The sequence below is a fragment of the Pleurodeles waltl genome, chromosome 8 (assembly GCF_031143425.1).
Source record: "Pleurodeles waltl isolate 20211129_DDA chromosome 8, aPleWal1.hap1.20221129, whole genome shotgun sequence".
Lineage (NCBI taxonomy): Eukaryota > Metazoa > Chordata > Amphibia > Caudata > Salamandridae > Pleurodeles > Pleurodeles waltl.
Window position 1 is genome coordinate 334,122,940 of NC_090447.1, and position 26,197 is coordinate 334,149,136.

General features: G+C 43.5%; 1 protein-coding gene across 1 annotated transcript in view; it reads left to right on the forward strand.

Moving 5' to 3' along the window:
* The window catches only part of LOC138249943 (amine oxidase [flavin-containing] B-like), a 321,621-nt gene that overhangs the window by 110,180 nt on the left and 185,244 nt on the right, over positions 1 to 26,197 (forward strand). The window contains exon 2 of the mRNA XM_069204199.1: positions 11,252 to 11,346. Coding sequence (XP_069060300.1) covers positions 11,252 to 11,346 — 95 coding nt within the window. The remainder of the gene's footprint in view (positions 1 to 11,251; positions 11,347 to 26,197) is intronic.

Sequence of the window (26,197 nt, forward strand, 5' to 3'; positions counted from 1 at the left end):
AGTATACATTATAAATTCAGAAGCGGTAAAAGAATGAAGGGAAAGCTGCATTCCTCCTCATACTCTAACTTCAAAGACAGACCGCCACTTCTCTTTTCTTCTTTTCTTCAGCCCAGGGAACTCGGCGTTGCTTCATCCCTAGAGGTGCACTGAAGGTGCACATATTATTGAGATTTTTTTTGCATTTTGACCTGTCTTCCGTTTTTTTCTTGATCTTTCTCTTTACACCTTTCTTAGCTTTTCCCGGGGGTTGTTCACCAGAGAGCTCCTGTGTATGAATGAACGTCCCCCCCATGATCTTCTCCTTAAGACCCCTAAATAATAGGCACCTAATATACACAGTTAGTAAAGAAGTGAAAAACTAGAGTCACATACACTACATAAAACACACCGTCAAACACAACTGAGCTATAAAGAAAACAGTTATTGTAGTGTTCAGTCAGGTAAAATAGATGTTTGTGCAAAGAGAGGGAAGTGCATATGTTAATAAAGGGACAGATAGGTCCAGTTTGCCTTTTGATGAAATCATCAAGGAGTGGATTTGCGAATCTCTGTGAACTCAGGCCCACGAACATGGAGCATATATTAACACCTAAAGGGGGCACTGTTGTTTGTGAGAAATCATGGGAGCAGGTACCAGAAACCAGTAGTCCTAAAAGGCTGGGAGGCCTCTACATGACAAAATATCTCAATTTGACAGTGCAAGACAAGTATAAACAGTACAGGACTGTTAGCAGGTAATCCGCTGCCATGTTACTCATCTCATAAGTATGATGCTTGAATGGTCCAAAGTCAACATTAGATTTGTGCAGCAAGTTACATTTGATATATGCATTCTCTAAAAGGATTGTCTGAGGGACTTGATGTACTTTGGTAGTGGTACAAAAACTAACTTGCATTATGTTTGACTTTATATATGCTGAACATTTTTGTCTGGTTGTTTTAGCTTCAACTTTGTTATAATTTAAAGGCTATTCAACATAGAGCAAAAACGAAATAGCCTTTAAGAGTTCAAATAATGGGTGCTATAGTATATCTCAGTAGTGATGCTTGCATCAACGGTGGAAGACTAAGATGGCACTTTACCTTTTTAAGGTGTAACCATCTTTGCAAGCAAACAACCTGAGCTGTACGTAAACTTATTTATTGAATTTTAACCATTTTAGTTTTCTTTTTGTCACCAAACATTTTTAATCATGTCACACTATCCGTCATTACTGTTGTTATTTTATTGGGCCACACTCTCTTGCCCTGGGCAATTGCCTATTTTGAGCATGCATTAATGTCTCTGCTGTAAAATTGTGCAACACAACAGACACACAGGTCATATGTATAAACCCTTGTTCAAATTGTTATCACTCAGATTTTTCCCCTGTTTTGTATTGTGCTTCACAGCGCATTTTAAAAGTACTTGACTAGGCATGAAACACTATTTAAACGCTATAATACATCACACTACAATACAATATAACATTGTGATTTCACATTTGCACCTGATTATTACTCTGCACACAGTTGATGAGCAGACAAGCATAAGGGACACTTTACCCAACTATCAATCACCTCTATCACTACTCTTTGAGATTCAAGTCTACAATGAGAATAACTTGGTTATCCAATTGTCGTTAAGTAGTATGTTCAGCCTTGGAATACCAATGGTAAGCAATAGTGCCCCTCTCAGATACTACCCTACAACTCTTAAGAGCCTGATTACCAATCAGGCAGAGCGATAGCCCCTGGTGGGATAGTGCTCCACTTCGTCATGAATGGCACACTGTTCTACCTCCCAGTTTGCAGGAATTATGGACCCAATTGTTATTGTTCAGAAATTCTGGTTGGTAAAAACAAAATGTATTCTCATAACCCTATCCCCAAGTTACTTTTTGTTAAGGGGATAGCATGCACAGCTCACTGCTGCTAAACCTATTTTTCTCTTTTCCTTTACCTACCTCCTAGCCTGAGAGGAGGTGGTTATTAAGACTGTTAAACTCCCCAGAATAGGGACCCTTAATTCTTTGTTCATTTTGAAGGGTCAACTTTTAATGGGTGAACTAATATGCAGAGATACCAGCCAATAAAGGTAATTTCAGCCACTGGGCAACTCTGCATGGTATTCTGCCTAACTTAATCAGACCTTTACTGGAGATGACTCTCTGTTTGTACAAAAGAAGCTTGTAGTGCTAATGCACATGCATTACCTGTTCTGTAGTTGTGGGGAGAAGCTTACTTTGTTAATGTCCATTTTGTACATGAACTGTGTGCACATTGGATGAGTGTAAAGCTGATTCCCTTCTGGTTCACATTTGTTGTGTGCAAGGGAAGCTTGCTGCTGACTGTGTGCAAGAAGACTGAATGGCGTGGATGTTAACAATAAAAGCAGTGTGGCTCTAATGAGTCAGCCTTCCCCACCTCTCAGCAGTTACTAGGGAGGGGGGGGTGGGAGGATCACTTCGGAAAAGGAGCATTTTTACTTTCGAAAAAATGGAGCATGTCATGATCCTAAGTCAGGACCCTCAGACCTCCTCACAGAACTCTTCTCTAAGCACCCGCCTCCCTTTCAGATCCTCTATACCCCATTACAACTACTCTCCACATAATTGTCTCTCTCATCTTCTCCTGCTTACGCAAAAGGCCACCTCCACTTACTCACTGCACCTTTAGTGTTCAGAGTTGGGACTCCATTGATACCTCTTCACATCCCCAACCATTCCCACTCAGAACCACAGCTTCTGACTTTCTCGCCTCAGCCCTCCACAGATTAGAAGCTCTCTACTCTTGTTTCAGAAATCCCTTCTCTAAATAGGCCCATTTCCTCTCCCCTCACTAGCCTAATTTCATTCTCACAGCACCCTTTACTAATTTCAAGCTCACATGGTTTTTTTTATAGGAGCTTGAAGAAGACAATACCCATTTGGAGTGAGGTAGACCCTGGGCTTGAATTGAAAGGAACGCTGTGAATCCCCCTCTCCAGGGCTGGCCCTCCTACACCCTCTCGAGGACAGTAGAGGGGTGCGCTTGCTTGGGAGCCATGGAAGGAAGGGTTCCCTGGAACTTCTATAGACCAGGCCTTTAGGTCAAGTAACCCCATCAAAAGGGGGCCCCTGGCTCCTGCTGACACACAGTTGCCCTGCAAGAGACCATGAGGCACAAGAGTGTTCTGAGGGAAGGTATTCTGCTTTAGTGGCTGTGGGTTGCTGCTGGAGGAAACACTGGACCGGGGAAAGCCCAGAAAAAGGTACCTAACCAGGAGCTAAAGGGCAGGAGGGAAGACCATATGCTCCTCCCCATTGGTGGGAGAGCTGTACAGAAAAGCTGCTATAACCACAATGTCTAAAAAACCAGGAGGCCAAAAAGATACACGTTTTGTGAATGGAGTGCGCCACCAGGAGAAAAATGAGCCCAAGGTCATGAAAAGCAGCCCAGGCGGTGGAAACATTTTCTTTTTTGGTGGCCCCTCATTCTGGGCCAACCCAGTGAGCCCCATTGGTCACCAGGCCTAGGAAAATGCCTCCTGGATTCCCAGGGTAGGCTGGGAAAGTGTAGCCCCAACCCCAGACATCCGACCATTGCTCGGGGGTGTGTGGCATGCCCCTTTAAAAATTCAAAAACTCCCCTAGAGGACTAATACCCTGGGGAGAACATTGCATATGGCCCACGAATGGCAGCCCATTCCCCTTTTGGTTTAATTTGTCCCCAGGTCTCCCAGTGCCCCGATGGCAGACAGAAGCATCAAATACTGAGTGGTGTTTCACTCCCAATTCACACTCGACCCCAGTGCTTTGAGATCTAAGAAGGACAGGAGCATCAAGTGCCACAGACCTCTGTGCAATGGTGGCTCCCGGTAGGGCTAGAGCACCAGGAGCAGTGTAGCATGCCACTCCCACTCCCTGTGTCCATGTCCAGGGTGGAAGGAAACACCAAGCACAAAGTCTCCCACCCATATTGACTGGCCTGTTTCCTGCTCCTGCCTGTACTGAGTTCAGGTGGGTGGGAAGCAGAAGAGGACTTGACTCCTGTGCCTACACACAGATGCTGTGTCAGCTGTGCTGGGAACTGTCAGTGACCACTAGGACTGTAGAATTCCAATGCGACCCTCCACTTTGCAGTAACGTGATGTCCATGTCGGATTGCCCACCTGTTTTTATGACTGAAGAGGAGGCTGCCCAAGGGGCCATTGTTTTTAAAAACAAGTAAAAGCTCCACAGTAAAGATAGCAGTAGATTGTCCCCAAGAAGATGTCTTGATGTCACCAAAAACTCGCACATAAGCACTTGTAAGAACTGAAAATTTGTAAATTTGCCTGGTGGTGCTCAAAAGAGTGCAATGGTACCACCAGGAAAGATTTTTTTGTGTTAAAGGGTCTTACAGGAGAACAACAGCACCACCCTCCCCACACCTCTAGAGCCCCTTTTCTAACTTGAGAGTGCCACCCTAAGCCCCCTGAGGTGTCAACGAAAGGCCTGGATAGGCTCTTTTTAAAATTGCAAGCATTCCTGGATCTGGAGCTTTTAGTCTAAGGCCTCTGAAGTGCAGGAACTCTTGATGTTGGGGTCTGAGACTGCTTGCAAGCTAGTTAAAACAGCTAGTTAAATGAGAAATGCCTTATTAACAGTGGTCAATATAAATATTGTTTTTTCAGTTATATTTTTCTGTGTTTATTGTATGGTGACACCCTGACAAATTAGCTGGCCAGCCTGTTACTAACTGCACCCTATTATATTATATTTAGCAGAATTGATGGGGGGTAGGGTGGTGTGGAAGGTGACAATGGGTTTAAGGTTTGCTGGGTTGTACACTGTTAGAGGCTGTCACCATACACAACTCGACCTGTTATCATATACATATTTGCTAAGTGACGCATAGTATTGGGTAGTGTGGTGTACATTTTTTATTTTACTATTTATTAAGTAAAACCATTGGCTGGACAATGAATGCATGTTGTTTTTTGGGTTCCTGAGGGCTGCATCACTAACCCACTCTACCTCCCCTGTGTTGTGGATCAATTTTTTGTTTACTCGGGTATAGGAGTTTTGCTTAGGCTCGGCTTGCAAGCCTGTGCCCTTTTACCAGGATAAACATGCTCTGTTTTATTATTCATCTTTTATTCATCTCAATAAGTACTTGCAATTCCTGCATTTTATAAGAAATGTTTATAATCAGTTCCCATTCCATGAAAGCTTCATTGTCAGTAATGTACGTATTGAATTGTCTTATTTCTCTGTTTCACAGAATATGAGCATATGAGGCATTTTTGTTATGGTATTGGCAATTCAGGTTTGCACACACAATCTAACACTTAGGTACATATCCACGTCAGGATGTCTGCATGAACAATAACATGGGCCTTATATAAACACTCTGTGAGACCTAGGTCATTAGAGGGGGTTCCACCCAGGATCTTTACACTCTGTGTGAGACCAAGGTCATTAGAGGAGGTTCCACCCAGGATCTTTCATCTACACTGCGCGTCATTTTGCTGCAGACCTCAGCCTTTGCCTCTCTACATTGCTTGATTTGGGTACTGGAGGCCGACCTTGTTGCAAGGTAACAGGGGCTGGGGAGCTTCTCATGGCCATGATTTGGGCAGATGAGGTTTATCATACCTTGCTCTCTTTAGGGTGGACAATACACTTTCGGGAAGAGTTTGTGTATCCATGTTTATTGCAAAATGTTAGGATTGTTCATATTCACATCTCTTGTTTTCACAATCCTGATTTTGTTTCTTGTCATTATCCTAATCATTGCAGCTCATGTATTTTACAGTAGATTGCAGTCTTTTCAATAAATATATTGAAAACTCTCCTGTATCTTCATTTTGCATGTGTGTGTGTAGAAGACTCATTTCTAATGAGAAAAAAGGCAAGACTTGTTGCTTCGCAAATCCCTGAGAGGATTTCAGAGTCAATGCACTAGGCTGCCAGAAATCACCTTTGTTATTCATGGTTTGGATGAAGTGCTGCTAGAGAGCCGGAAGGGTTGGGCCGAAAGCTTCCAACTTTTGTGGGAGTGACTCAGTCGCTTACAATCAGAGGTGCTACCACCCTTAATCCAGCAGTCTTAATACAAGGGTGTTTACAACACCTGAGAAAGCCTTAGAGTTCTCTGCCTTACTACCTTCAGAAAGTCAAGAGCTGCAAAGGTATTTTGTTCCCAGCAGAAGTGAGCTTGCAGATGTGTAACTTGTGAAATATTCACATCCTTTCCAAGTAATAACCCTCTTTCTTGCACACAACCAAAGAGAATTTAAACAGTTCTAGGTCTTTTAAAGTTGTGGTTTCACACCTTGGTCATTTCAACATGGGGCGATCACCCATATTGAACACTGGCAATTAAATCAGGAGTAGGCTTGACCTGTAAAGTAACAAATGGATCACAAAGATTTAATAGATGAATTTATTTGCAATGTCCTGGTCTGAAGCAAACTGAACATGGTTCAGTCAATTGCAACTACCCAAGTTCTCTTGGATTTGGCTGTATATCACTTATTTCAGCAAGAGTCTGATTACTTCCAAATCAGTAATAGGCTAGTGTTCTCACAAGTACTTGTCATCTAGACATAGTGATTGTCACTAATTTTGGTGAATCTGGCACACAATTCTGTTTGAATGTTTTAATGATACTTGCCAGTGGATTTCGGAAGATTTTACTGTGGCACAGTCTTTGAGCCAAAAGACTGTCGCCGCTGCTACCAGCCGTCTGCCATAATATGACCACAGCCCGATTTCCGCCACAAGAATGGCGGACATCTGGCTGTGGCCATACTGGAGGATGGCGGTAAGGTGGCGCTGCTACCACCAGCATTGCCACGCGAGTAGACCGCCGCCAGCCGTATTATGACAAATAACACAGCCTGTCGGTGTTCTGCTGGCGGGCGCTGCTGGCGGTAGCAGCGCCCACCCTGGATCTAGGTATGTTGGGTCTCCAATTGGGGAGGGGGTGGGTGTTGTGTGTGTGGGTGTGTGAATGTATGTGTGTGCATGAATGCGGATGTGTGTTGAGTGTTGAATGAGCGTGTACATGGACAGATGTGTGAGTGTGTGTATGTTGTGAAATGTGAATGCGTGTCTGCGTGTATGTTTGGAAGTGTGTGCGGATGTATCTGTTTGGATGTATGCATACGTGTATGTATGTGTGAATGCGTGGATTTTGGGGGGTGGGGGTATGGAGAGGTGTGGGGGGTAACTGGAGAGGTAGGGGGAGACCCCTATCAGTGACAGGGAAGGGATTCCCTGTCACTGATGTGGCCTACCGCCATGGTTTTCGCAGCATTACGAATGCCACAAAACCATGGCGGTAGGCGGGGTCATAATCCTGCAGGCGGCACAATGGCGGCCGCCGGGCTGGAGGTGGGTCGGAGTGGTATATTGGCAGGTTGGCTTCAGCCAACCCACCAATGCCATAATGTGGCGGTAAGTGCCGTCATCCTGTTGGCGGTACTTACCCCCCACGTTATCGCCGGCGTCGTAATGACCCCCATAGTTATTAAATGACACCACACCATTCATGTAACTGATGCTGCATCAAAGTTGCTTAATGTTTAGCTTTCCTAGTAACCAGCCTCAAGTAAATAACAACTAACACTTTAAAGGTGACTCCCGAAAGAGTGTTCACACTTTAACCATCCTCGTTGTCCTTTATTGTTCACTTACTCAGCCCTGTCAAGTTACCCAGGTCCATGCATGATGAACTGCACTAGTCCAGGTTTTTTCTATGGATTCTGGGACTAGTAGTCTTGTTAAACACATTATAAAACAGTACTACAAGTCCCAGAATTAAAAGAAAAACCTGGACTGGACCAGCACATCTTGCTTGGACATGGGAAACGTGGCAGCTATGCTCGCTGCATGACTTTTTATTCTTTCTTGAAAAAATTGAGATGCCACTTACCTTCTTTGAACCTTCGAAAAGTAACTGTAAAGTTTACTTGAAACCTGGCTCCAAAATACCATGTCCTGGTTCTTTGGGTAAACATGGAGGAGGCTTCTAAGGTTTGGGTAAACTCATATCTGCTCGGCACCAGGATACCCTCCTGGGTGGTTGTGCACTCTACAAATCGGCATAACAAAGCATACACATTGGACTCCTACTCGCAGCCCGGCCACTCATGACAAAGGCATGGATTTGCCCTGCACTGCACATGGTGTGTATCTTCTTTCCACTATTACTGCTGAAGACATGGTGCCAGTTGCAGCAACATAAGCATTCAAGTCTATAAGATGGCCATCAGAGAACCAATGATTGTGCCAGACTTGAAGATGCCCATTTCCACTGTTTCCAGGCTGGGCTTTGGCCAACAAATAGAGTGTTGCTTGCCAGATAATTTGGGGAATTAACCCACAGTGTTTAAAACATACTCCATAATCATGGAGTACACTTGATCCTCTGTTGTATGTTCATGAACATGTTCAAGTATAATCCTTTTCCTACTATGTGGTACTTTGTTGCTCTTGCTTAGAGCCTCGGAAAATTGGGATATGGTGTATGTATTCATAGAATACCTGCTTTTAGCCCGTAAAGAGTACAGTTGTAAGCTGTTAATTAGTTTATCAGCTGGAGTAACCAATGCCATTCTCTTTTTGATTATTTTCCTTCAAATAATGCCTTTGCCAGGTGGGGTACAGGCCAGTTTCTTGAGGTCTTGGAAACTCTGGGGCAACCTCAAAATCTTTGTAGAAATTATGACAGTTCTCACAGACGCCAGATACTGTTGCAAACAAGGTCCTCCATTTTGAGGTACGGCATTCAGGGTGTAACGAGGATGAACAGTTGAGCAGTCATGAAGAACTATTGAAGGTAGATTGCAAGGTTAGAATATTACGATGAAATAGCATAATCCAATATGTGTGTCACCCCCTGCAGCTCATTTGCCCTGGTCTGTGAATTCCTCCACTATTGAGTTTAGTCTTGGAGGTCACTCTTTTTTGGAAGAGGAAAACTTGTATTGGCTTTTTGCATGTTATGTTTTTGGATTAATAATTAAATGGCTTATTTGGAATCAAAATGAAAAGGAATTATCACATGAGAGATGAACAGAATTAAAAACCAGCATACCAAGGGGCATACAGAATAGAAGCGCCATTCGGCTCTCCTTTTTTTTTTTTTTAAATTCCTGCAATCTTTGTAGACTTCCTCTCCTGGTTGAAGCAAAAGAGGCAAAACAATACAAAATAGTTGGACGTCATTAATAGCTACAAGAGGGAGGCTCTTCTTCCCTCTATAGCCTTTTTGTGTATTTTCTATAATGCAGCATGCAGAGAGTAGAACATGTGGTTCACTATCTAACTCAAGATAGTTGTCAACGAGCAGATGCTTAGCCTTTCTCGAATGTTGGAGACCTTGGAACAAAGATACAGTGGAGTAGGTTGGAAGTTGACTTCACCACATCTGCAGTTACCATGCAACATTCAAAACAAGGCTATGCTTAATTGAGCAATCGAGCTAAACGTGCATTGTACAACACAGAAGTACAAGATGGCAGTACATTTGAGATCCACTTTAATGTGCAGTAATACATATTAACATGGTAGTACTTTAATCAGGTATAAAAATGCTTTACATCGTCCTAAAAGTAGTGGGCATGATAGGTTGCACCGTTGGAGGAATGTTGAATTCATGGAAAAATGCGCTGGACGAAATGATGGGAAGAAAACTGATAAAATTGTTTGAACAGTCTAGCTGGAGCAATAAAACTGCGATTGCAATAGTAAAGCTATGGACCGTTGGTCTTTAGTATAGGTCTGGCATGGATCCTACCCTCTTGGACCTATGTTGTACACCACTGCTATAACTTATGTACCATTCATATGTATATAGAGTAGCAAAAGAATTGGGCAGATGGAATGTTTGTGCAAGAATTTGAGTTGTAAAGCTAGAATCTCTGGTAAGTACTGACTCCTGTAGCCCCTACTGAGTCTGCCCTCAACTTTAAGCTTGGTGGTGTCTTATATACTGGCAATGTTCTTTTATACTGTAGATTCTGTAATGTGTTACATATGGCTAATGCACAGCTCTGAGCAATTGCAATACACTCAATATAAATTGGCATGATGGTAAAAGAGTGTAATGCAATAATCTTTCACCTCAATTAGAATTAGATTGTGCATGGCTCAGAATGTGTGTGAACTTGCCACACCCAGCAATTATCATGTGTGATGTAGTCCACAGTCTCTGTTGAATTTTGGCAGGCCAAATCTGCTGAAATTAAAAGGGAAAAGGACATAGAAATTACCAGGACAAGCACAATTATCTGCATGTTATGCTACATTTTAGGGCAGATTTTGGTGCTTTAAACACAGATTCCATATTATTCCTTGTTTCCATGTGAAAAAAATGGAATAAGAGGTATGTAGCACTCTTGCTATATACCTGACCCTTTTTATGTGCATAGACTCCACATTGTAAATATAAAACTCGTAAGATTTGTTAATAGCAAACAATCGTAACCTTACACAACAGTGTAAGTTTACCTTTGTCAATCAGGCCCCATGTGGTAAATATCATGACACCTATCCCGCCCACTTGTAATCTTGGCCACAGTAGAAAGGCCCAAGCTATTAATGATTTACCATAAAACAAGAAAACAATACAGAATTCAGGAGGCGGCCACTCCTCCGCTATGACTGAGGAGCTTCACCCCCCGCCAGCAGCAGGAGCTGCCAACCTTTAACAATAAAACGATAATAAACTATGTTTATTATCGTTTTATTGTTAAAGGGGTGGGGCTTTGGGGCATGAAAGGAACAGAGGGGGAGTTCACAGTACTCCCCTCAGTGCACATGTGTGTTTGGGCAGGCATCTTGGGCCAGCCAAACACACATGCGCACTGAGCCCTCTCCAACCCGGCACTGTGTTGTCGGGTTGGAGACAGCAAGCAGTGGCTCCCAGTCTACCTCAGAGTGCCAATCCAGGACACTCCAGCCAATCCTAACACTGCCAGCAGCATGAGAGCAGCGTTAGGATTAGCTGCTGGGCAGGCTGGAAGCCTGTGCCTGCAAGTGGAGCCAGCGGAGTGGTGTGCCGGCACAGCAGCTCACGGTAAGGACGTTTTTTTTTTTTACATTTAATTTTGTCCCATTTGTTTTGTGTGTGCCCTCCCTGATGTGCAACCCCACCCTTTACCAGACAGTGAGCCGCGACTGGATTCAGGCCATGTTCTAATCTGTTGTACTATCCAGAATCCTGCCAGAGCATTTGAGAAAAGTACTTGCCTATCAACTTAGTAGGTAATGTATGTGTTTTTCTTTCGATTCAGGTCTTTCTGCGGCTAAATTGCTAGTGGAGTCTGGGCTGAATGTTGTGGTGTTGGAGGCTCGGGATAGGGTTGGCGGAAGGACTTATACTACCAGGGTAAGTACCATTATTAAGGCAAAATGAAATATCCATATTTAACTGATGTGTTCCCTTGCTTCTTAATTTGTGTTAATTACAGTTTGTGTAATTGCATGCAAACGTCAAGACAATGATTATTTTTTTGTCGGAGTGCCCTTAAAACTAGAATTAATTAGCTTTAAAAAATGGAAGCTGGATGAACTTGCCTTATGTAGATGGATGGCCGTCAGTTCACCAAAATGCCAGGGATAGCTGAAATTACATCACACACCATTTGTCCTGTACTTCGACTCACATACATGCTTACACATACACACACATTCACACACTCTCTCTCACATAAAAACACGCTCTCACCCGCAAGCATGCATACAACAAATCATATTCTAACACATTTTACACACTTTTTATTATACCAATAGTGTTTTAGGCACTGATTTTGTCACCTCGGGCCAGGGGTAGCAAAGGCAGGTCCAGGGGTCGCAAGGGGCATGCCAGTGGTCGCAACTGCGACCCCTGGCGAACCCTAAATGATGTCCATGTGTAGGTGTCACATAAAATGTGAAGGAATGTTCGAAAGTTTTAAGCGCATTTTGCGTAAGGAGTCTTGTTCACGGTCGATGTAGGTTGATAGACACCAAAGGGATTCCTGTCTGCAGAACGTTAGTTATTTTGTGTGGAATAATTTAGTTCTGTCAGCTCATTTCCCAATAGGTAGGTGCTTATTTCCAAAAGACTGCTGTCACAGTTCACGCAAGCTTGATTGGATTTTCACTAGAAAGCAGGTCCAGTGCATCAATACGGTAAAGTAAGTCAGTAAACTTAGGGTACCACATTAAGTGGCAACACATTACGAGAAAACAGCTCTTTTCTTGGATGATGGGAGGCTGCGGTGCTGAAATGAAGTGCTGAAGACTTTTGTTGTTCAACCCAGAACTTTCCAGAGCTGATTTATATTTGACAGAGACTTGAAATATGCTACAAGTGTTGCCTGTGTATGGCTGGGGTCTCAGGCAATTGGGGTATTTACCATCCTTGGCAAATCAGCAGGTTGCCAGGACCCCTGTGTAAGAAGCTGGATCTGTATATACTATATCAAAATGAGATACAGTGTGCAAAGATTCCAGGGGTTTCCCAGAGGCTTAACAGAGGCTAAAGTAGATAATACTAATGCTGTCTTTTGTGGTAGTGTGGTCGTGCAGTTAGGCTTATCTGAGGGTAGTGCAAAGCTTTGTTGTGCACCAATGGGCAATAAATGGAGCAAACACTCAATGACTAACTCCAGGCCAATTGTTTTTATATAGCAAAAATATGTTTTGTTACTTTATTCATAGAACCACGGGATTCAGTTTGCAGGTAAGTACATTTGCAAGTAAGTAGCAAGCATATGTATCAACACCACTTAGTTTCAATTTGGCAAGAAAACGGTTTTCAATAAAATAGCAAATATCTGTTTTGAAAGTTGACACAGTGCAATTTTGAAAGGCAGTTCTAGGGGAGAAGAAAAGTTAATACAGTTCCAAGGAATGTACAAGTCTTCAGTTCCAGTCTCCAGGGGTTAGGACGTCCACAGGTTGGGGTTCAAGTTAACCCCAAGCACCCACCACCAGCAACACGTGGCCGACAGGTGCAGATATCAAAGTTGCTGTAAGATTTAAAATGGATTCCTGTGGAGACTGGTGCACTCTGAATCAGGCCTGGGTTTAGGAGAGCACTGGGGGGGGGGGGGGCACATGTTAGCACCAAACCCACACCCTCAGTGGCACAGAGGCGACCGGGTGCAGGGTGCAAACTCAGCATCGGGCTTCCAATGCTTTTCAATTTGGGGACCCCAGGAGTCACAAGTTGGCTGCAGACTGGGTCCACAGTGTCAGTTCAGAGAAACCACAGGCTGGACAGTGAGGAGGGCTGCCTGCTGCACATTGCTGCACCGGATGTCGGGTTTCCCAAGGCCAGGGAGCTGCGGGTGCATGGTACCTTTTGGCGTCCGGTATCTTCGTCTGGATCCTTCACAGGCAGTGGTGTCCTCTGGATTTAGTCTTCAGGTGTCGTTGTGGTGGACAGGAGGGGTCAACCCAGGGTGCACACTAGGTCAGAATCACCTAGGGGACCAGCTCTAGTTTGCTGGGCCGCTTGGACACGGGCCGTGGGCGTTTGGTGTAGAGTGGGCAGGACTCGCGGTTCGTGGGCTGTTCTGGAGTCCTTTGTTGGAGTTTCTTTCTGGACAGGGCCACTGTCCACTGGAGATCTTGGTCCTCTGGTGTTCAGGCAGTCCTCTTGATGCTTTTAAGAGGTCGCTGGTCCTGCAGGTTGCATCGCCTTTTGTAGCAGGGGCTTCAGAAGCTGGAGACAGGCCAATAGGGCTGGGGCGAAAGCAGTTGGTGTCTTCAGTCTTCTCTGCTGGGGGTCAGCTTAGCAGTCCTTCTTCTTTCTTCTGGTTGTCTTTTGAGGTCACCCGGAATCTGGGGACCTGGGTACAGGGAGGCCCTTAAATCCTGGATTTAGGGTGTTACAGGAGTTGGGGGGCGGTAGCCAATGGCAACTGTCCTTGAGGGTGACCACACCCTTTCGGTGTCCTCTCCCTTTTGGGAGGGGGACACAGAACTAACTCTATTGGTCCCGGTCCTCCAAACCAAGATAAAGGATTCTGCAGGAAGGGGGACACTTCAGCTCTGGACACCTTAGGGGTGGTTCTAGCCGAAGTGGTCGCTCCTCCCTGTTATACATAATTTTCCTGCCGGACATGCCGCCAGAAGTGGGCCTTGGTCCAGGGGCGCAGGCGTCTCCACTAGCTGGAATGCCCTGGGACACTGTAACAGGAGAACTGAGCCTTTGAGGCTCACCTCCAAGTGTTACAGTTCCTGCAGGGGACTCGTGTGAAACAACTCCACCCAGAGCACAAAAGCCTCCATGGGGTCAGAAACTTGTCTGCTAGTGACAGGCTGGCACAGACCAGTCAGCTTTACACTAGAGGGTTGGGTAAAATACAGGGTGCATCTCTAAGATGCCCTCTGTGTGCTTTGTACAATAAACCCAACACTGGCATCAGTGTGGGTTTATTGTGTTGAGAAGTTTGATACCAAACTTCACAGTCTTCAGTGAAGCCCTCATGGAGCTGTGGAGTTCGTAATGACAAACTCCCAGCTCATGTACTTATGGGCGCACTGCACTTACAATGTCTAATAATGGATTCAGACACTGTAGGGATATATTGCTCGTGTAGCTAAGCCCTCACCTGTGGTATAGAGCATCCTGCGTTAGTGCTGTAAGGCCTGCTAGAGGGGTGATGTACCTATGCCACAGGCAGTGTTTCGTGGGCATGGCACCCTAAAAGGGATGCCGTGTCGACTTCGACTTTTTCTCCCCAACAACACACACAATCTGAAATGGCAGTGTACATGTGTATGGTGTGGGGTTCCTTAGGGTGGCACAACACTACTGCAGCACTACAGCCCTGGCCACAGGGCCCTGGGTACCACTGGTACCTTTTACATGGGACTTATCTGTGTGCCAGAGGTATGCCAATTGTGGAAACAATGGTACAGTTTTAGGGAAGGAAAGAACACTGGTGCTGGGCCTGGTTAGCAGGATCCCAGCACACACTCAGTCAAGTTAGCATCAGGCAAAAAGTGGAGGGGGGGGGTAACTGCAACAAGGGTCCTTTTCCTACACCCTGTCATTCATAGCACTAAACACAAATTATCATTGATTTGAGGACATTCTTTTGTAGATGGGGCCCTATATGACATCCTCAATCAAGTGATCTCTTTGGACACAATACATTGTTTAAATAGTAGAAAAGTACAAAACTCTGACGAGGCAAATTATTAAAATTCTAACCAAAATCCATGGGAAGGGTGAGATGACACTCTTAACTCGTATCCTTCAAACAAGCAAAGTCTGGGATGTCCCACAAGGAAGAGAAACAATTGAGACCACGACAATACCATGAAGTGATTTGCCTACACATTACTAGTTTCCCCACCAAAACCATCTTTAATGTAAGAAGCAAGCAAGAAGACTTCATTTCTCATCAACCACCAGCACAGAAAGTGACAACACTGTTTTTTTACCCACGGAACCGTGCACTCCTCCCCCTCCAAGGACCTACCTAATGGCAGGTGCAAACTGAACATGCAACTGATGCCCGCAGTGGGTGTGCGACTGTCTCACCAAACGCACACAAAAAGCAAGCCAGTCTGTGCTTGTCCATGTCTGGACCACTCCCAGTGCCAGGAACGCTGATCCTCACCATATACACTGTTAAACTGCTGCTCTCCTCCCTGCTGGCAACCCTGGACCCCGCACTCTGCACTCTTGTCACACCACACTATATAGAAGGCTGTTCACATACACCTCCTGCAAGTTCTCATATACTCTCCCACACTCATTCCCCACTACTTCCGTGCCAACCACATTCCACTCACTTACAGTCACACAAACCAGCCACCCACACATGCTGACACACCAGAGACCACCTATACTACCTCCAACTGTCATGCATGCTCCTCAACACTCACTCACTCACCAAACAATTCATGGAGATTTGAAACCTACAGCATGACCAGTCTCAAGCTGCTGCCAGGAAGGAATGGGGGGCAGCCTGCGGAGTGGGGTGGTTCAGGGGGGGCAGTAATAAAAAATAATAAACTTACCTGCCCCTCTGTGATCCATCGCCCCTGATCCAGCCGCCTCTCGTTTTCTTCCCTCCCCAACCAATCCCGACGCTTCCCTCATATTGTTACACAGCACGAAAGAAGTGCCATGATTGGCCTGATTGGGTAGAAATAATACTCAGGGAGGGAGTGGGGGCACTGCCCTTGGTCTCCACCTGGCTGTAAAATACAGCCAGGTGGACAGTTTCTAACTGTGCATTGTCAGTTTGGCCTGCCTCGGACGGATGGCCAAGTTGACTTGCACACTTAGAAGCGCACCGCTACTACCCCGCCTCCTCTTGTTGACGTGGAGGAGGCTGACCCGCACCACCCTACGAAAGCGGAAAAATAAAGAGATAGTAAAAAATCCTTTTATTTTTCTTCTTTCAGCAGCGGGGCGACGCTCCTCTGCCATAGTGGATGGGCATCCCCTAGGTATTGTTAGCGCGTTTGGCCTTAATAAGTAAACTTACAAGGGAACGCGAATAGGTCGATGAACCTTTTGACTCGCAATTAAGAAGTTCCCACCATAACTCCAATACATGCAGATCAGTAATCAATAATCAATCAGTAACATCAACAATCAATGATAATCAATAGCATTAATAATCAAAGGAGTCAGTCATTTGCACAGACCATGACTTCTCAGTCATGAATACCCATACCTTTAGTAAAAGTTTGAATATTTATTTCCCTATATTAACAATGCTAATGTCACAAAAGATAATCTCGAGATCAAATGATAAACATACAGAAACAACACTGGCTGTCCAAGCCTGCGAAAGAAACTCAATCTAATTAATGCTTGAGCTACTACACATTCTAAGGTTACAGAGCAAATCAAAAACAAGGACAATTGCACAAACGATATCAGGTACATTTAGATTCAGCAAAGAAGTTCATCAAACGTTATTCCCTATAGCAAATTCTCATTAGTGGCAATCCTTATCCACCATCAGATTAGCATCAGCATGTTGGGCTTCAAGCAAAACAATTTAGCAAACACAAATTTGGAAAACATCTAACTATGGCTCTATCAAAACAGTGCGGTTGGTACCTAGAAAGAAAAAGCAAATATGCATAAAAAAAAAAATAGGTACAATAATACCTCTCCTCAATTGGATTGGCAAGCTAAGATAGTCTTCGTCATCAGGACATCAGTTTGGTCAGCAAAGTATCAGGATTCAGCATCACAGTTCAGAAAACACAAAGTCTTTATGCAACTCGAAAGTATAGAGGTAACCCTCAAGAAGAATAGAGAGAATGGCCTGTCTTCCCTTGGTCCAGTCCCGTTAAGTTAAATTCCCTAAAACTACTTCCCAAGTCCCTATTGGTCAAGGGATCGCATGTTCACACTTTGTCCAATAAAACGAAAACTTCAAATCTATGAATTCTACCACTACTCCGTTCACATGTCGCTGATTGGCTTCTCCTGTAATGTCCTCATCGTTCGACTTGTCAGGTAACAATATTGTTGCAGCTTATACTCCAGTCAGTGTCTCCATTGTTCTCCTCCTGAGAAAGACAGTCTTACACACAATACACACATTGTGTTACATTTACCAAGAATAGCATCTTCTAGTAATCGGTTCTCATAAGAAAGACTTTTAGCTACGAACAAATTTAAACAGTACAGTGGAAAATCACATTTTAATTTTCTAAGACAGCCACTTTATTAAACATTAAGAAATGCAGCTTGACATGAGGCTGCGCAACTAGACCAGGACCTCCACTAAGTTAAGGCCTACAGTTAATAAAGCTAATACTTAATGCATAACCCTAAATATTACATACTACTACATTAATCTAACATATGCTCAACATTTCATATTAATAAGCTATTGATAAGTATACTTCGTGAACATTGGCGGCCACTCATCGTGATCACATTTTCAAATGCGTGCATTATTTTTCTACGTTATTTCATTTTTCTACACAAATCCATTACTCAAAATACATAAACACTCATTAATAATTTTTATTAAAAACACCTGCGCTAGCAGTTCCTCCTCTGATGACTAAATGTGTCAGCACACTAATTATCCCTCACAAATTTTTGCATCAGCAAAAATTGTGTCATTTCAATCCCTTCATATTTTTGTTCCCTTTTCGAATTTTCCCTTAACAGTTTTTCCCTTTTCTTTTCTTCCCTCCTCTTCTCATACTTTGACTTCTTCCATTTATTCCTTTTGCACATTTTAAATATTCCCCATATTCCAATTAGGCAAATCATGGCAATCAATATTCCCCGTATACATTTCATTAATATCCCTTTCTAAATGTTGCTGAGCCAATTTCCCACTGAAGCAAAACCCTTGCCAGCTTTCTCCCAAACACTTTGTTCTTTCAATTGATTTAAATCAGCACTTTCAGTAGTCAGATTAGTAAGTAAATCTCTAATTTCTCTACTGTTATCAGGAATATATGAACAACAATGCCTAGAGTTATTCATCCTACAAACTCCACCATCCTTCGCTAAAAAAATGTCTAAAGCAAGTGTATTCTGAAGAGTCATAGATCTTTCAGCAGCTAATTCAGTATCTATCAGGAGTATGGCTCCTGAAAAATTTGTCAGCATGTTATCCACAATAGTTGACAACTTTTGAATTTTTATCGAATTTAGAACAACTCCACTGAAGGAATCATTGCTCCAAATAGAAATTTCCGACTATACCAGAAGGAGACTCCCTCCTCTGTCTCATATGATCTAATTCAGTCACTTTTGGAGTTTCATTCATTTGGAAAATGCTTGGGAAAACTATTCCTAAGTAACAATGTCCCATACCATCCTCTTGGAAGACGGTAATAAGCATTCCGACCACAGATGTAATATATCCCAGGAATAGCTGGGTCCTGTCCATTAAACATAAATGTCCATCTACTCTGAAACAAAACCACATGTCTACATTCACTCGTTCCCACAAACTAAGTGTCAGTACGTGATTTAGGCCTATATATACAAAGTTTCCCCATGTGCTGCACATCTAGAGCTAATTTCCCTTGTGTTTTAATTGCACTTTAAGCATGATCATCCCTGTAAGTCGTTTACTCTAAGCCTTTTTCTAACATCTCCTTCAATGCCTCTCTCCTGTCATCTGTGTTATCTAAAAGCTTTTATGTAAAGGTGTAAGCAAGCATGTCAGATTATTCCTGTGAGCGTAAGCTGTGCCAAATGTCAATGTAGGCTCAAAGAAACCTCTAACTAATACTATGTCATTTTCCTTAGCTATTCTACTCAAATACCTAAATATAGGGACAAACAAAAACACCATATCATAATTGGAGAAGAAATACTGAATGTACTCCTGGTTACAGAATCTTGTTAGTAGCAGACTACAACTTATTCCATATGTCAGTGGCAGACTATGGTAAGTAACTCTTTCCTCGACTGATGAAGGAATTTGCGTACATACATAACAATTCCTCGCATCCATCATTTCAACATACTCGCTCAGAAAGCGATAGAAAACATTAAAAGAAAGTTCTTGTTGCACATTAGTACCCTCATGCAAATACTTTCCATCTAACCTAAACTTCTGTATTGCCGTTGGTGCAGTAGTCGTCTCAAAAGCAGAAGTATGGTTGGCTTTACTCTTATCAAGAACAGACATACCCACAATCAATACCACTAACAATATCCCACACACAGTTGCCAAACCAATACTCATGTATTTACAGCACCTATTTATCCTGCCCTGCTGACTAATGTTACTCATGAGCCGTAAAGAATCAGAAAGCAGAAGAGAAATTTAGAAAAGTTGCAGCAAATCAAAACCAAAACATATTCTTCTGTCAGCGGTTACTTACAGCCCTCAGTCTTTCTTCCAGGATCCCAAAATCAGTAAGCAGCTTGTCAAAATCAGGTTTCAAAAGTCAAATCAGGGTATCAAAGTCTTTTCCGGTTATTTTCCAGCAGTCTCTTTCTCAAAAAATGTTCTCAAATTGTTTCAACAGTTTTGTTCATCAGCTTCCTTCAGGTGCCAAAATATTGACCCGGAAAGTCTTGATCAAAACAAAAAGACAAAAATTCTTGTTGCCATTCACTTGTAGTTGCATATGCCCGTTCCAGACCTGCGCATCTGTGACTTGCTATTCTCTTTCTTTTCAACTTTCGATCACCGTTCAATTCTCCTTCACTTAGATCTTCTCTCCTTGTTGTATCTACTTCTTCTTCTATTGTTCCAACGACTACCTCCTTTCTCTTTGCTTGTGACTCTGGCCACTTATCACCTTTCAGTGGACACTTGGTCAATGTTATTTTTAGTGTCAAACTTGTGACTTCTTCTTGCTATATGGTGTTTTCTCTTGATGGACCTGCAGCTGGTTCAGGAGGAGTCAAAACACTGACTTTGATCCACCTCAACTCCTTCCCCTTTAGGGTCTGGCAGTAGCTCTGTTTGTCTCTCAAAATCGTCTGCTTCTGGGAAAGCCCTCCTCTGACTAGGTTCTCCTGCTGCCTCAATTGAGATAGCCTCTCCGTCACCCTCCTGGAGGTCTTCTCCTTCGTCTCTCACAGGAGTGACTGAACCGTCCTCAGCGACAGGCTCGGATCTGGTCTCAGTTCCCCTTTGTTCACCTTCAGGCCCGGAAACTTGTTTTGCTGTTGTTGGTACTCTCAACAACTCAGCTTCCTCATCAGTCGGGCACACCACTTTCTCCGTGTGACTGGCATGTATCCAATTTGGAACTCCAGCACACTTCACAGCTGCGGTAGTTGTCAGAACTACCTGAAACGAGGCTCTAAACACATTTTCCTCATGTCTTTCTGGACCACAACCCAGTCACCGGCTTTCAAGTTGTGCCCTGGGTCATATATTGGTGGCAGTGTGGTGGCCTCCACATGCTGAGAGAAAGAACGAACCACATCAGCCAGAGCTTTGCAGTAGTCCAACACCATATCATCTGTAATGTTTACAAGTGCATGTGCAGGCACCGCTGGCAACCTCATGGCTCAGCCCATACGGATCTCATGTGGCGAGAATCCTGTATTCCTGTCAGTCGTGTTTCTCATTGTCATCAGAACTAAAGGTAATGCGTCTGGCCATTTCAAATTCGTGGACGTACACGTTTTTGCAACTCTTGACTTCAGGGAACCATTCTTCTGTTCCACTAGTCCTGATGCGTCAGTGCGGTAACTACAATGCAACTTCTGCTCAACGTTCAACTCTGCACATAGTAATTTAATTACTTCATTTTTGAAGTGACTTCCCCTGTCTGATTCTAAAGAGATTGGAAACCCAAAATGTTGTATCAGTTCCCTAATCAGTAGTTTCGCTGCGGTGAGACTGTCCTTTCTCTGTGTAGGGTAAGTTTCAATCCAGTGACTAAAGATGCACACAATCACCAACACATATCTCAAACCTCAAAACACAGGCATCTCAATAACATCCATTTGCATTCTGCTGAATGGACCTCCTGCTCTTCCAATATGTCTCAAATTAACCATTGTCCCTTTTTCCACGTTCATTTGTTGGTAGATGACACAACAATGGCAAACTGCTTCAGCAACCTGTCTAAACCTTGGGTTGAACCAATCATTTCTGAACAACTGAATCATGGCATCCCTCCCAACATGTGCTTGACCATGGTAATACCTAGCCATTTGAGACAACATACTATTAGGCAAAACCAATTGACCCTCTTCTGAAACCCACAGTTCATCTTATCTTTGCACACATTTCATTTTACTGCATGAACATTTTTCCTCCCTGTCAACATTTTTCTGCAACATTTTCAATTCCTCCAAGGTGTTGATTACTTTCAATTCAAAACTTGGACATGTTTCGTCTTCTTCAGATAACAGTTCCCACTTATCTTTGAATGATATACAGTTCAATGCGCAGAACCTTGCGACTTGATCTGCATATCCATTTCCCAATGACACGAAGTCCTGTGACTTCAGATGTGCACTGCATTTCCTTATGGCAATCTTTATAGGCATCTGGATAGCATGTTCTTTAATCCTTTCATCATTTCTCACTGGTGAACCAGAAGAGGTCATGAAACCTCTCTGTGATCACAACTGCCCAAAATCATGAACTATTCCAAATCCATACTGACTATCCGTGTAGATTGTAACTTTCAGCTGAGCGGAAACATGGCACGCTCTAGTAAGGGCTACCAGTTCTGCCACTTGGGCAGAATACACTCCTCAAAGCCAAGAAGTTCCAGGATACCAGTAATTGTGCACATGGCATATTCTGTCAGTGTCCCTGTATTGTCTCTTAGAGAAAAACCATCAACAAATATAATTTGGTCATTCTCTTCCGATCAGGTATCTCTAATGTCAGGTCTTGGTTTTGTGCACAAGTTAGTTACTTCAAGACAATCATGCTCAATGTCTTCCAGTTTCTCAATTTCAACATTTTCATTAGGAAGTGAGGTTGCCGGGTTCAGCACTGTACATCTTTTCAATGACACATTTGGTGACCCTAGACTACTCGTTTCATATCTGGTCAATCTTGCACCAGTCAAATACTGGGTTTTCGTCTTTGTAAGTTGGATCTCAATAGAGTGAGGAACCATTATAGTTAAAGGATATCCCATCACAATGCCCTCACACTATGTAAGGCTCTGTCCAACCGCAGCAACTGCACTCAAACAACCTGGTAAGGCTGCTGCAACTGGGTCCAAAATAGTTGGAAAATATGCTACTGGGCGGTTCACACCTCCATGAACCTGTGTCAAGACAGGCAAAGAACATGCATCACGCTCATGACAAAACAATGTGAGGGTTTCGTGTAGTCAGGCATACCCAAAGCTTGAGCCTGGGGATTTATCTATAATATGGTTGTAACCCCTTCTCTGGATATCTTTCTTGATCCTTTCTCAATCTGGTGACCCAAGTATTTCACTTCTTTCTGCCATTATTGCAATTTAAGCAGAGACATTTTATGACCATTCTTTCCCAAATGCTTCAGCAAGGCAATCGTGTCATACTTGCACTTGTCGCTTGTTTTGGACGCAATCAGCAAGCCATCAATGTACTGTACCAAGGTCGACTGGAACGGCAATTCCAATGACTCCAAATTCTTTTTGAATATCTGATTAAATATGGAAGGTGACTCTGAAAACCCTTGAGGAATTCTGCACCAACAGTAAACTCCATCCAAAAATTTGAAACAAAAGAGAAATTGGCTGTCCTTGTGAAGAGGCACAGAAAAGAAGGCTTTTGACAAATCAATGACAGTGAACCTTTCAGCATCACATGGAATCTGAAACATTATCACAGCTGGATTTGGCACGGGGCAACATTTGACAACAATCTCATTTATTTTTCTCAGCTCTTGGACAATTCAAATCTTCCCACAGGGCTTCTGCAAACCCATTATCGGTGAATGACATGGGCTGCTTAACACTTCCTTCAAAACCCCTTGTTTTAGAAAGTCTACAATTATTTGAGCAACCTTCATAAGGACGTTTTGTGGCATGTGGTACTGTGGAAGTTGAAAAAATGCATTTGGCTTTACAGTGACTTTAACTGGCTCAACTCCCTTTATCAGACCTACTTCTTTTCCTGTCAGATCCCACGCCTTCTCCTCCACCGCTCCCTGCAAATCAGGATGTAGCTCCTTCACTGTGAACATTGGGAAAAATTAAATCAGAGGATACTCCTGATTTGTAGTCTCACATTCTGTTTCTAGGGCTTGATCATCTTCATCGTCACTATTTGTCTGTATCTCAGTTCTATCATTCGAAGAAGTAATTGAGCATCTCGTTTTACACAGCAAATCTCTTCCCAGTAGGGATAATGGACTTGAGTCGCAAACTACGAAGTTGTGCAATCCCTGGAAGATGCCAATCTCAACCTGAACTGGATCTGTAATCGGGTTGGCCAAGTACTGATTTGCTACTCTTACAATTTGTACTTTTCTCCCTGAAAGGAGCAAGTTTGGGACTTCTGCACTCCTCACCGTAGAGCGTGTAGCTCTTTGTCAACCAAGAATAAAACAATGTGACCCATGACTTTTCCCTTCACATAGGGACCCCTCTGATCTACTTCTAAGGATGTTGCAAGCACACACGGCCCTTCATCTGAACTTTCGCTCGCCCAGTCATCGTTTATTCCATTTTCACTGTGGAATGGGAATTGGTGCACTGTGTTATTACTTTGATTAAGCTTCTGACCTGTGACCTGCTGAGAAAGCATTATTTGTTGCTGTTCCATTGGGGCTTGAGGTATCTGGATTTGCTGTCTAGGTACCATGGGAATCTGCTGCTGCATTAGCAGCAACTGTGTCATTTGTACACATGGTATTTGCACCTGCTGCATTGGTTGAAAATTCTGCACTTGATTCACATTGTTTTGGAAATTTGGATTAGGACCTCTCATTCTCAGTCCTTTCATGTTCTGGAATGAATTGATGTCATTAGTCTGCTGAGCAACACCTTCCTGCACCAACATCGGACACTCCTGTTTCCAATGTCCGACGGCTCCGCAAACGTGACATGGCAATAATTTCTTCATTCCCTGCACATCATTCTGAACCCCTACAGTACCTAAATCCGGACCGCAAATCACATCACCTCCGTGACATCTACCTCTCATCTGGGATTGAAACACCATGTTTCCCTGCTACTGTTGTGGAAAATGTCCCTGTATCCTTGTTTGTGCAGCTTTAATCAGCATCGCCATCGCCTTCTCTTTCAGCTTTCTCTGCTTCAACTCAATTTCATCACTACAGTATTTTGCATACTGCAACACCTCATCAATCGGCTTTGCTTGCCAGCAAATCAAATGACTCTTAATCATCTGGCTAATTTCAAGTCTCAATCCTTCCACAAATCTGAACACAAAACGAATCATGTCCTTCGCCTCAATTGTCTCAGTACCACTGTAATGCTTAAACGCCTGCAACAACCTTTCATAATACGCATGTTTCGACTCCTTTGTTTCCTGAGCTGTCCTGTCAATTCTCTGCCAATCAATATTCTTGGGTGAAATTCTCGTTTAAAAAAATTCAGTCACCTTATAGCAATATTTAATTACCTCAGGAGACGGTGCACCTGTAATTTGTATCTCTCTCTAGTTCGCTTGTTGGCCAATCTACACTCCTCTTGCACTCTATCCACAGATCAGCTGGGACTACTATCTCTAATAAGGTGTTCATGTCCTCCCACAGGCACTTTGCAAGTTTCACAAACCTGTCTGCTGATACCACTCTACTGGCTTCTCTCGCAACTTTGGATAATCATTTGTAAATGATAAAATATCACTTCTGCTCCAAGGGACATGAATAAAATTCCCTCCAGGAATCTCTCTCATTGGCAAAATCTTCACTGGATCTTTATCCTGCTGCACATTTGCAGTCAGCTCCACAGAATCACTTTTCCTTTTGTCTCTCTTCCTTACCCATCTGCCTTCCCACTTGTCTAATGCTCCCCAAGTCTGGGCACTTTGAAGCAATTCCCTAAGGTGTGCCTTCATTCCGGCAGATCTCATGTGTTCAAAATCCTTAGTCTCAAAATCTAGTCTGTAACTCCTTTTCAAATATTTCGTTTTCTGTATTTCTATGCTGCAGTTTGCTGCTACGTCTGCTAGCTTCTGATGCACAAGACTCGCTTCCCTTGTGATCGTCGGGCAACGATATCTCAACTCTGCTTCTGTGTAGGATTCTAACCTGTTCACTCCTGTAGTTCTTTCAATGAGCTCTCCCGCTTCCATGCTTAGCCTAGCATAATTCCAACACTCCTCTCCTTTAGGATCACTCTGCGGGGTATTCAGCTTGTCTAACCATTCAGTCAACTGCTGAGCTATCAACCCTTGAAACAAGATGTTGCTGGCTTGGACCGGTCGCACCTGCTGTGCAACTGCATCTGGGGTCTGCGGCGTCAACAATTTCAAACTCTGGCTAATGTTTGACCCTATCATAGTATCTGGAAGTATTCCGAATGAACTAAGGTCCAGCAGTGATCTCGATCCGTCAAAAGTCTGTCCCACAGGAGAGACTACGCGAGAGTTTTCCTTGTGTCCTCTCCCCTTTGGATTCTGTGTCATGACACCCTGTTCACATACATTGGGTTTCTTTTGTGCAAATAAAGGTAGGGCCAGACCAGCTAGGGTTGGTCTGGAACTCAAGCTCTATGTGAGAGTAACTCCCCTTTTCTGATTCATCATTAAAGACGTATCTGACTGTGTCCCTGTTACTGGAGTGAATCTCGGCATGACTTGTGGCTGCACTTGGGGCAGTAAAAGTGGAGTTGAACCAACATCG